Source organism: Oreochromis niloticus, linkage group LG13 (genome assembly GCF_001858045.2).
Source record: "Oreochromis niloticus isolate F11D_XX linkage group LG13, O_niloticus_UMD_NMBU, whole genome shotgun sequence".
NCBI lineage: Eukaryota > Metazoa > Chordata > Actinopteri > Cichliformes > Cichlidae > Oreochromis > Oreochromis niloticus.
The window spans coordinates 1268299-1281059 of NC_031978.2; the positions used below are offsets into that span (position 1 = coordinate 1268299).

The 12761-nt window shown below is 43.8% G+C and overlaps 1 protein-coding gene across 1 annotated transcript in view; it reads left to right on the forward strand.

The window, feature by feature from the left end:
* The window catches only part of slc30a6 (solute carrier family 30 member 6), a 57650-nt gene that overhangs the window by 19001 nt on the left and 25888 nt on the right, over positions 1–12761 (forward strand). The window contains exons 5-6 of the mRNA XM_003455688.5: positions 6918–6960; positions 8547–8612. Coding sequence (XP_003455736.3) covers positions 6918–6960; positions 8547–8612 — 109 coding nt within the window. The remainder of the gene's footprint in view (positions 1–6917; positions 6961–8546; positions 8613–12761) is intronic.

Consider the following 12761-nt stretch of genomic DNA (forward strand, 5'->3'; position numbering starts at 1 on the left):
TGTGTGAATTCGATAAACCTATCACAGTGATTGTGGGGGGGTGGGGGGCGTTACCTGATCTGTCATGAAGATGGTCCTTTGGCTCTGAAATTCTTCCCAAATGCAGATCCAAGTCAGCAGAGGCAGCCTTAACACAGCCCTGCTGCTTATCTTCATCGTGTTTTATTGATTGTCCTCATCAGCAGTGCCAGAGGAGGGGGCTGCGGGGTCAGAGCGAGGGGGGGGGGGCTGTGTGGTTTAACATATCAGAGCCAGCTGCCTCTCGTGTCTCACGTGGGAGTTCAGAGTCTGACTGAGAGCGGCGTCGCTCTGGTTTCATATCGACGAAGACCTGCCAAGGATGACGAGGGTGTGTCTCTGCGTTTCTGTTTGACCAATAAAATAATTACAATATGATCGCATGGACACGATGGTTCCCAGTCTTATTAATTTGATTGATGTCCACCTTATTTCCTCACATTAAGCTGATGAAGACTTTGTGTGTGTGTGTGTGTGTGTGTGTGTGTGTATTGATCAGCGTGTGTATTTAGTGTTTGCGTGCTGATATTTTAGGCAGTGTTGTGATCACACGTTTGTGTGTGTGTTGCCTTCTCCAGTTTAAAGTTTCCTCCTCAGTGGTCAGCAGTGCACCTCCTCCTCCTCCTCCTCCCGTGTCCCGGCCGTCTCCTCTTCCTCCTCCTCATCTTCTTCCTCGTCCCCGGGGATCCTCCTCCTCACCCCAGCAGTTGAGGCGTTCGATAGAAGCTTTTAGTTTACATCTGCACCACAAAAGAGCTGACCTGACACCACGACCACGTGTGTGTGTGTGTGTGTGTGTGTGTGTGTGTGTGTGTGTGTGTGTGTGTGTGTCAGTTTACTGGTAGGCGGAACCAATGACACTAAGCGTGTGTGTGAGTGTGTATTCATATCTTTGTGGGGACCAAAACTTGAAAGTTTACTTGTGGGGACCAAAATCCTGGTCCCCACAAGTTTGGAGGCATTTTTGAGACTCAAAATGTGGTTTTAGTGTCAGGGTTACAGTTGGGTTATGGTTAGGTTAGGGTTAGGGGTCAGGGTTAGGGGTCAGGGTTAGGCATTACGTCAGCACAAAGAGTGTCTGAGTGTGTTTTTGTGTCTAACTGTTGACCCAAACAGAAAGCTGTGAGGTGGAAGTTGTGCAATGTGTTTTTGCTGTCGGAGCATTTTTAATGATTAATCTGACCAATAACATGGCTGCGGTGAGGTCACTGTACTAACTGAGCTCCAGTTTTCTTGGTATTTAAATCGTTTTTCATGTCGCATTAATTAGTGCGAGTAAGTGTGGATGCTGTTGCTAACCGAGCATAGAAGCTTTAGCTTATTGCCTAAAGCTCCGCCCTTTCATCCATATCAAAACAACATGGCAGCATCTAAAATGCTGTGTTGACGCGTCAAAGTTCAGAACAAATGGGTGATGCTCTAACTGCAGTTCTGCCATCTTTGTGCCTGCTGCTGGTCGGGTTGCTGTTGAGGCGGTCCTTGCTATGATGCAGCTGGTGATGGCAGTCCTAACCAGCCGTCCCGTGCTCTGCCTGTCTTCTCTGCAGGCCGGCTCGTTGGGCTGGTTGGTCTAGCTTCTCTCTGATAGGTTTCTTCCAGTGTCACAGTCTCAGTCTCCAGCTGCTGATGCAAGTCCTTCTGGCCTGGAGGTGCTGTGAGGCGGAAGGCCACCCTAACCAGACCCTGCAGCAGGCGGAGAGCTGGTTCAATGCCCCAAAGACCACCAGCTGCAGTCCAAGACTGTGAAGCAGGAGTCCATCATGAGGATGTGATGGTTATGGGAGGGGCAGCTGGTTTAGATGCACTCATAGAAACTTTCTTAGAAAATGGGCCACACGAATTCTGAATCTGCAACCTGTGAAGGTGCAGCGTCCGTCTGCCAGTGTGTGCTTAGCGCTAGTTTTAATTCTAACTCCTCTGTGTGTGTGTTTGGGCTTCTCCTCTGCAGACACCATTAAATATTCATCCTGCTGCTCGTATTTCTCCTCTCTCATCTGTCCGTCCACTCACGGCTGCTTTCCTTCTTCCTTCTGTTTTAAATCCTCACACTTTGCCTTCCTACTTTGATGTTTTAGAAGAAACAAACCCGGGAAAGACGTGGAACAAAAAGAACAGAAGAGTTAGGCCAAAAAATAAAGAGAGACGAGTGGTTGTGACAGATTTGCTGCCCTCCCCTCCATCGATCATTCCTGAAAACAAACACAGGGATCTTAATCCTCTCGTTCTGTTCTGAGTATTGAGTTCAGGTCCTCTGGGGCCTTTATGTCTGTACATGTTCTAATATACATGTATATGTGTGTGTGTGTGTGTGTGTGTGTGTGTGTGTGTTTTCTTGTTTTGTAGCTCAGTGTAATGTTCTCCATCTGTTCCTTTTAGCGTGAGTGTGTGTTACAGATGAATAATGTCCCGTCTGCTGTGTTTGTAGCTCTGGTATCACATCCACACGTCCTCTGGGTGTCAGTGTTTGTAAGCAGGAGGCTGGGACAGGAATTTAACTGGCTTTTCTCTGTGTGTGTGTGTGTGTGTGTGTGTGTGTGTGTGTGTGTGTGTGTGTGTGTGTGCGTGCACGTGCACGCCCGCGCTGCAGTGTACATGTAAACCTATCTGAGCACAGCAAGGGGAAATTTCAGCCCACGTATTGATTTGCTGCGGCCTGTTTCAGGGTCACTGTGATGTCAGCGTTTGTATTATTATTGCTTTTATTGTCTGCAGCTTTTAATTCAACACAGTGACATCAACCCTCATTGATCCCTGTGGAGATGAGCTGCTGCATATCAAAATAAAGTCAGCAAAAGGACCTTCTGAAAATTATTTTATATTACTGTAAGTCAACCAAATCAGTTTACTCCCAGAGTCACAGTGTGAACACAGACTCTGGCGTCTGTGACCAGCTGTGAGCATCAGAATCAAACCAAAGGTTTCTGATACTGGAGAAAACCTCAAAAAATTGCATTCTGGGTAAACTTTAAAGGCTGATATCAGATGTGGGACAGGTGAACTCTAAGAGAACCACAGGCTCAGGCGTGGAGGTGCCACTTCACACTTGATTTGAAGCTTTAACAGTCGGATGTGGAGGTCGCTGCTTTCTGAATCAAACGACCACCAAACCCAGCACAGTCCGCTCCGGCTGTAACTGCTGTCCATGAAAGTTATGAACAGAATCGGTGAAAGGCGATGCCCCCCATGGGGCACCGCCTTTTTGTGGGGCTGTTCGTTAATAGGACGATCAGGCCTGATCGTATTTAAGCTGTCGAGCTAACAGAAACTGGGACCCCACACACTTGTTTGCACGGGACCAGAAACTCAACAGGAGAGTGTTGACTGAGGTCAGAGGTCAAAATTAGTTCAATAAAGTTGTTTATATGGTGATTAATCCCAGCAGCAGTCTCCTCGAGGCGTGTATCATATTACAATCAGATGAGCCAGCACAGGTAAGAGTGGGAGGAGCCCCTTTATCAGGCACGGGCCCAGTGTCTCTGGGTTTGTTCTGGTCCCTCTGGACTGGTTTGGAGGCCGGCTTCATGCTTTGGTGTTTTCTGAGAGGTTTTTGTTACTTAACGAAGCAAATTTGTCAGACTGGCTGTTGGAGCGAGCCGGCGCCATGACGGCCATGATGAAGCTGGTGGATGGTGTGAAAGTAAAACCGACATGAATGTATTTTAATTCACATTTTAATTAGATTATCAGTGTTATTGAAGAGTTCTTACGTTTAGTTTGGAAAAAAGTATTCCGGTCCTCCTGTGACAGCAGGATGTGATTAAAAGGCTGAACAAATCCTAAATGTGGGTATTGATTTAGAGCACTGAGCAGTAATCTAACTGTAAATAATTTATTAATAGTTTATCAGAGCCACAGCTGTTAGCAATCAATCTGAAGGATGTAAGCGCTATGTAAGAAGGGCTTCTTGTCTTTCCATGAACTGTTTACAACTTCATGATCATCAGAGTTTAAATAAGTGCTGTTGTTCGCACTGGTGCCTTAAATGTACAGAGACTCGTCCTACTTTATTCTTCACGATTCTCCTTTTAGAATCCAAACCACTGTTATAAAACACGTTTCTTTGGTTCATTCTCCCCTTTCTTGTCTACTCTCGCCACATTTAGGGATCGTCTCTCACCCTTTCTCACTCTTTCACTTTCCCTCTTTGCACCCGTCCGTCCACACGTCCATCATGCTGTCTATCCGCCTTCTCACCTCCCTCTCTCTGCCCGTCTTCCTGCCTCGATCCATCCATCTGTCTCCCTCCGCCTCCCTCTCCCAGCCTGTCGATCTGTCACTCAGCCCTCCCGCCCGTCTCCCTCTCTGTCCGTCTGCCTCTCTTTGGGTTTTTGCCGCGGGGCCTCTCTGTCAGGATTACAGGACGTCAGGTTGGCCAACATGAACGGCGGTGGTGGGGAAACAAAATGTTCCTCTCAGCACAAAGCCGCTCTAATCCGCTCTCCTCATCCCCCACAGCACAGCCTGATTACAGGAAGCTGGTTGGCAAGCATTAGGACAGACAGACAGGCTGAAAGATTGACAGACGGACTGGCAGGTTGGCAGGGTTTAAGCCAGGCCGATATCTGTATCTGGCTGGTTAACCGACTGATTACTTTGTTGGCCCACTGCCTAATTGGTCTACTAACTGGCTAACTGCTGCTTCAGCTTACCTGGCTGGAAACGAGCCAGGTAATTAGTCTGGGTGATTAACTCGGTGAAAGCCTGGCTGACTGTCTGCCCGCGTGATTTACTGACTTGTTAACTCAGTGACTGATTTAGTGGCTAGCAGTCAAGCTTGGTAGTAAACAGTCTGTATAAACCGACCCATTTCATTTGGACAGTCGTAAAACTCTCCGTGTGTTCGCCTGGTCGTACCAGCAACCACTGGATTACATGCAAGTTAATTTATGAACAGTAAACCTCACACTGTACAACCCAGGGATGAAATGCCAACTAAATGCCCCAAACTGGGTAAAAATATTAGATTTCACTAAGCCTAGGGATTATTTTAGCATCCCAAAATAATCTACAGTGGCTTGGAAGGGCCAAAGACAGAACACCCAATTGTCCCCAATGCATCCATCAGTGTGTGTGTGTGTGTGTGTGTGTGTGTGTGTGTGTGTGTGACAGACAAATTGTTTTTGTGTAAATGTGGCCTGTAGTATCAGGTACCTTGAGTGGTCAATAAGACCAGCAGCCAGGTCTCTCTTGGAAATGAGATTTTTAATCTCAATGAGATTTTTACCTGGATAAATAAAGGACTAATAATAATGAACATGAAATATATTCACCATTTTTGACTCGATACTGTTAGAAAGCTGAGCTCTGCCATCTCTAAGATAAAAGAAGAACATCTTACCTCACCTTGATACCTAGCTATTAGCTTTCTACCACGAGCTTAAGTAGGCAGATAACAATGAAAGCTATATGTTAACATGCTACTGTAGTTAGCTTGTTAGTACATACAATCTAACTACAGCGAACTGGAGATGGCACGATACCACTTTTTACGTCCGATCCCGATATCATAAATTTGGATATCTGCCGATACCGATATGAATCTGATATTGTGTGTTTTAATCAATAAAACTGTTTTTTTATATCTTGCTGCATTTTGTATAAGTTCATACTCAAGTTTTTTTTTTTTTAAATTAAAGCTATTCTGTTATACCTGTATGCAAAAAATACACTGCACCCATAGTTCATAGTTCAGCAACACTGATCAATCTAATAAACTTAAACCTGCTCCATCCTCCCTGTTCTGGAGTTTTAAAGAGTACTTAGCAGAAATATTAAACAACCTAACTAATACAGTTAGTTAGGTTGTTTAATACTCAAAGACAGAACAGAACATGCTCCAAATGCTCAACCAGACCGCCGACAGGTCTCCCACGCCACAGCCGCTCTATCATGTGACCACACTGCTCCGACGCGCTAAGGTTATGAGCAGAGTTACGCCATGTCGCAAGTTTTGTGAGGTGCTTTTTTTGATATTTCATGGATCAGATTACATTTTTTTATTTCTCTCCGATATCCGATCCAGTAACTTAGGTCAGTATCGGCCTGATACTGATACGTAATATCGGATCGGTCCATCTCTACAGCAAACGGCAAGGAGAAGCTGCTGTCGCTCAGCTCGACAGATTCCAGCCTTGCTTCCAGAGACAATAGCAAACTGGCCATAAGATGGCAGTAATTAAAGGATGGATGCAAACAGGCAGTGAGAGAAGATTATAGAACAGAACACTGTTTGATATATAAGGAGAGATATCACTTTGGCTTTTAATTTATGTTTATTTTTAGGTTTTCATAGGCAAGCACTGTTTACCTTGCTTGACCTCTGCTGTGTAGTGAATTTGACATTTTATAGTGCTGAGCTTGACTTCTCTGTGTACAAACTTTGTTCAGTTCTCTTTACCCTGATGGATGGGTGTCCGACCCAGCATTTTTCAGTTCATTGCTAACAAACTGATTGTAGCACCTTCACTCACTGTAAAGTCAGTGAAAAACATTTAATGGTTTCTGAGGATCTGCTGCAACTGTAAATACCAAACAATGGCAACAGATCCGCAGGTCAGGCTAACTTTGTGTTTCAGTTTGGTTTTTCCCCCCAAACTCCATCAGACACAGTTTGATGTTAGAACTGTTTCAGAGATGTGAGGAATCAACCTCTTGCTTCATTAGAGATGCTGGTAAATACACAAAGTTGTATTCATGACATTTAATTCACCAAAAGAAGACAATTCAAATGTTGTTTTGAAAGGAAAACAGTGTTATTGGTAATTAAATATCTTATTCTAACCAGTTACCTCTTTCCTGTGAGTACACGCTTCCAGAATGTAGATGAAAATAAATCTTCAAATACATGAAATTACAAAAATTCTAACTCGACTGTCTTTTTTTCTGTTTTGTCGTTTCAGCTTTAACTGCCTACACGTACCTCACCATCTTCGACCTCTTCAGGTGAGTGGGTTACCTGTGTTACCTCACATTTCTGTTTGTATCGAAAATGTAGGTTCCTCTGATTTTATTGGCACATTAAAATTGAAGCAGTTTATTAACCCTTTAAAACCGGTCGGAGCGGGCACGCTCTGTTTTGCGTAACTATTTTTACATCCCGGTAGCTCTGCAACCACGTAAGCTAGGGCAATAATTTTTTTGCATATGAAACCGGAGGAGTTGTACTTACATCTCATGCCATCAGCTTGTCCTAGGTCACAGTTTCCTTCCACATATAGCTTTGCAAAAACTGCATAAAAAGCGCTTGCAGAAACAAAAACATAATATTCCAGAAACACGCTTCGCCGAGCCGATCAGCTGTTCATAACACTTCCTACGCTGGAAAAGACGTCAGGGCGAACTTTCACATGACCGCCATGACCTGCCCGAAACCGGAAGTGATGTCATTTTTCCGGAAATGTAGTTTTTTTTTTACCATGAGGGCCTCATGAGCCTGTACTGGTGTTTTTAAAAGTTAACTTTGACTTTATGACTTTCTGTGTTGTTTCTGGGATGCTTTGGACTCATATTGCACTGCTGGAAATAGTTTATTTTGATGCATATGCAGCTTTTTTGCAAATTTGCACTATAATTTTTATTTTCGTTTTTCCTGCAGTATATAAAAATTGGTGTATCTCAAAAATAAAACTATGAAGACACTCAAAATAAATTTCCTGTGGTGGGAAACTATTTTGTGCAACTTTTTTGTATTTACAGTTTTGAGGGATAAGCCTCCTAAATTTCTCTAACTAGAAATATATGTTAAAAAAACAAAAACGATTTTCAATTTTTTTTGTAGTTTATTGCACTTTTTTGCAATTTATGTAATTACTATGCACTTAATGCATACATATTAAAATTTGGGCTATAATGGTTGTATTGATGTATAGCAACTTGCACTACAGCATGTAAAAATATAATATGAGCCCTGGCGGACTTGGTTCTATGGTAGGTCTTAAAGGGTTAAAAAGTGGCAGTGTAGTGTTAGATAACTGATAAACTCGAAGCTTCTACAGAACAGGTTTGCCACTGGTGTCTGGAGCTTTGTGGCAGTATTCAATTTAAAAAATGAAAAATCTAACGTGATACAAAATTTGGTTGTGTGATCTTAGTTTTTATTTATTGAGGTCTTTAACAGTCCTGGGAGTGTTACAGAAGCAGACTGGAGCAGATTGCAGACTAGACTAGTCTAATAGATTAGAGTCGGTTAAGGATGTTTGGCAGGTTGATCGATAGGTTGAGCGCAGAAACTGATGGCAGATTGCACTCAGCCTGCTCAGCGTAGCTTTGTACTTTCATGTTCTGCTCCTTATAAAAGATAAATTCTGAGATTGCTATGAATGAAAAATAAATCAGGAGGAGTTGAACTTGGGCCGACCTCTGTGTCGTGTTGGTTTCTTTTTTCTGCCACTTGTCTCTCGCTGACTCTTCCTATCTGCCCTTCTCTCATCTGTCCTCCTCCATCCACTCCATCAATCACCCAATTTCTCTTTCCCTGCCATCACCCTTGCTTCCTCTCATCCTCCTCTTCTCCTTCCTCTGACCTGCAGTTTGATCACCTGTCTCATCAGCTCCTGGGTGACCATGAAGAAACCCAGCCAGGTTTACTCGTTTGGGTGAGTCCACCGTAATAATCCAGAACGTGTTGTTCACCACACTTACACTTATAGGCATTTTCTTTAAATAAAATAGAAACATCTTTATTCAAAAAGCTCAGATATCAGTAAATACTGCTTGGTTTAGATCAAACCACCTCCAGGCTGAGGTTCCTCTAACGTCCATCAGAGGCAGCAGTGAGTCCGTCCCCATTGACTCCCATGTTAAACTTTACAGCAGAAATAAGCGTGTCTACAGCTCGATACACAAACTCTTCTGGTTTTTATAGATAGTTTCATAACAACTGTACGAGGAGAAAATGTTTTTATAACTTAGCTGTTTAAATTGTATAAAGACCAAAATGTTTCCATTATTATGGGCGTGGCCTCTTTGACTGACAGTAGCTGTAGATGCTAGCTGAACGGGACCTCTGGGCCGTGTTTTTACGGTTGGCGCCTTTTGGAGCAGTTTTAATAAAATTATCTGACCAGATATTGTATGAACAGACTGTCTGTGACGTCTGAGCTCCAGCATTAATTAGCAGGTATTTCTGTCTTTGTAAAATGCTCAAGTTGAAGCATAAAAATGGGACTTAACAAAGCAACGGATGAATGCACAGTGATTAGGTCCATCTTTGTTATACAGTCTATGCTTTGCTGTACTTTAAGCGTAATTTTGAGCGAGTCCATCCTTTTAAGCGTACGCTGCAGGATTTCTTAGCAGATTTGTGGATCCTTTTTGCCTTTGCTTTTGGTTTTTGTTGCTAAACGTCGGCCTCTGAAAAGTGAAATTAGCAGCGACCTCTGTGGCTGTGATTCACTCCAGACTGCAGACTCATTTTCCAGGTCCAGACCTGAGAGTTTTATTTTTAGGCATCAGCTGGTTTATGTTTACTACAGTCGTTACTGACATGAATGTATCAGCATCACTTCCTTTTTTTGGTTAAGGCTCCATCTGTGTTTGTTTATGTGCTGTCATTTGTCTGTGTGTCTCTCATGAACACACACACACACACACAGCCAGTTTACTGTGTGTGTGTGTGTGTGTGTGTGTGTGTGTGTGTGTCTATGAGCTGGCTAAACAGGGCTTTTGCAGCTGACAGGTGACCTCTGACCTTGAGGTGTGGGAGAGTGGTGATCGAGTGGAAATCTGCTTTTCAGCTTCAGTTGACACCCATAATGCCCAAGTGTGTGTTTGTGTGTCTGTGAGTGTGTGTGTCCTAATGGACTTTCAGTACCTAAATGGCCCACAGCCCAGTTCAACCAGTGTCTGACTCCTTTAAACCCCACCGGAGCTGAACTGGTCTTTTCAGGAATTAGCCTGATCCATGTTTGTTCTGCTTCTTCACCTCAGGTGAACTGACCACCTCAGGCTGCAGTTTAGTTTGATTGCAGTAGGCTTATCATGAAAACTGTAGCACTTTATTCATAGTGCATCAGTTATCCAGCTCCATATTTTTATTCTAACTCTGTTAGAGCAGCTTTGCATGATTCACAGTTCAAAATAATCCATATTTTACTGATTCTGGGCCTTTCTGCAGCCTGTAGGATCATCCTCAAACTATTTTAATTCCCCCTTGAAATCAGTGTTCTTCTGATTGGACATCCCTCACAAACCAAAGGTTTGATCAGTAGGTGGGCGGAGCTTATGTGCCCAAAATGACCAATTAACTGTAATTATACTTTGTATTTAGAAGATACAAATAAAATAAAATGTATGAGATGTTGCTGGATAAAGACAATTTACAGTTCATTAAAATGAAGCCATGATGCATTAAAAAGAGAAAACAGTAAATGTACAATTTAGTAAAGGAAATCAAACAAAAAATAAAAGATGAAAAGATAAACGTGTCCTAAATCTTAACCCGATGATGACCACCTGATCATAGTCGGACGTTATCATTCAACCATTTACATTAGCATGTCAAAACTAGCCCCATAAGTATTTTTAATCAGAAATATTCTTTGATTCATCCCAGACGTTAAGAACATGAAATTAAACACTAAATGCAAACTGTTAGAAATAAAATATCTCAGTTACATGAAAAAAATTGCACATAATAACAGATAAATTCTAAAAGTAACCAAGAGGTTTCATATGCTGCATTAATGTGTGAATATAACACAAAAGTGGATTTATAATAAATGTTTAGACTCAAATGTTTGAAACAATTATAAACCATGAATAGCGGAGCTGTCATGTGCACTGTGACAGGGCTGTCAGAGCGGATCCAAGGAGGCAGCTTCTAATTCTGTTTTCCCCAAAACATCATCATCATCGTCATCATCACCACCCGACAGCGTGGTGTTGATTAATTAGCACTGAGCGCGTTTCCAGGATGAGCAGTGACTCACTTCTTTAAGTCAGCGGCGTGATGGACGGTAATAACGCGTCCTCACTAAACTCTGACTTTATGTACGATCAATACTGATCTTATCTTTTATTAGGAGGAGGGGCTCACATGATGATGTCAGCACACGGCAGCTTTACGTGGGGCCTGGATAGATTAGCCACAAGAGGTTGCAGAGCAGAGTGTGACCTTTGACCCCACATCAGTGGGAACTATGTGGGATTTTATTTCGGAGTCATCTCTGAGCGCCGCCACTCTGCAGTCCTGGTGAGACGAGGAACCCATTAACCTGAAGCCGTCGGGAGTTAGCCCGGTGGCGTCGAGTAAAGTCTCTCAGTCTCTTTTGCCCACCCCCCGCCACAAACACACACACACACACACACACACACACACACACACACGCGCGTATTTGTTGTTTTGCTTGCCAGGCAGGTGCTGCTAATCAATGCACTTGATTAGTTGAGCATCAGTAAGAGTGAGCACATCTGTAAAAGCAGAGGTTTGGAGCGTTCAGGTGTGTGTAAATGCCACAGTCCTCTCAGCAATGGACGTCCAGAAAAGGTCAGACCAGGCTATGCTCCACCGCAGACTCTACAGGCCTCAATTAGCAGGTTGAAGGTTAAAGGTCATGGCAGGTTTGGAAGGGCTGGCAGCGCAGCTTAGGTTTGCAAAGCTGCATCTGAACAAAGCTCAAGACTGCTGGAACAGACGAGACCAAAGAGGAGACGTTTGTCCTTAATGCACAAAACCAACTCCTCAGACCAGCTGTGAGCACAGGGAGGAGTGGACCGTCAACTCCTCGGTATACCGAAGTAGAGTCTAATATGTCCCACAGCTTGGACCAAACTGGGTCATCAGCAGGACAAAGATCCAATCACAGCAGCAAATCTGCAACAGAACAGCTGAAAAAGGACAGAATGAAGCTGCAGCGATGGTGATGTCACAGCGCAGAGCTCAGGTTGACTGAGATGCTGCGGTGGCAGCTTCAGAGAGCTGCACTGAAAACATCTGTGAGCCGAAGCAACGCCGTGATGAAGAGTAGAAACCATCACTGCAGCTTACTGTTGCTGCAGGCGGTCCTGTAAGCTGCTGAATCATGACTCATTGGTCTAAAATCAAAAACAGGAATTGGCACACGTTATAATTATCTTTAGGAAAACTAAGTATGGAAGGACATTTTGACAAATCCAGTTGCTTCATAAGTCTCTGGTTTCTGTCTCTATGGCAACAGTATCTTGACAACTCATTACCACTGTCGCCACCATTGTGCGAAGGACAGCGTCGCCCCATTCCTGTCTCTGTCCGCCTTATCTCGCTGCTCGGAAATAGACAGCCCCATTTTTCCTCGGTGACGAGTCCCGCCCACACGATCAGCTGCCACAAACGGAGCGGCGGTGACGACATCGGCTGAGAGGTTCAGAGATTTCTGAACACGGTCACATTCAGAAATCAAACCTCTAGCTGTGCGGCCAAGTTTCTGAGACTGAATCCACTCAGCCTCTTTGTCCCGATCTGTTCACCTCACCTGCACCAAGACGTGCAGGGTCAGGAGAGGTCAGGAGAGGTCAACAGCCTTCAGCCAGTTGCATCAGTTACTGGGAGGGGCTAAACAGGTACCTGGAAATCAAAGGTGTCTTCTGAGAGAAACTGTACTTCCTGTAAAAGGAAAGTACGTGTGAATGCGTCTGATGAACAGGGTGGATGTGAGAGGGTGGAGTTAAACTCAGAGGTGTATTCATAATTGTTATTGGTGACATAAGGGTTTACTCCGGTCTGAATCAGCTGGTGTTGAGCTTCCTCACAGAGAAACACTGAGAAT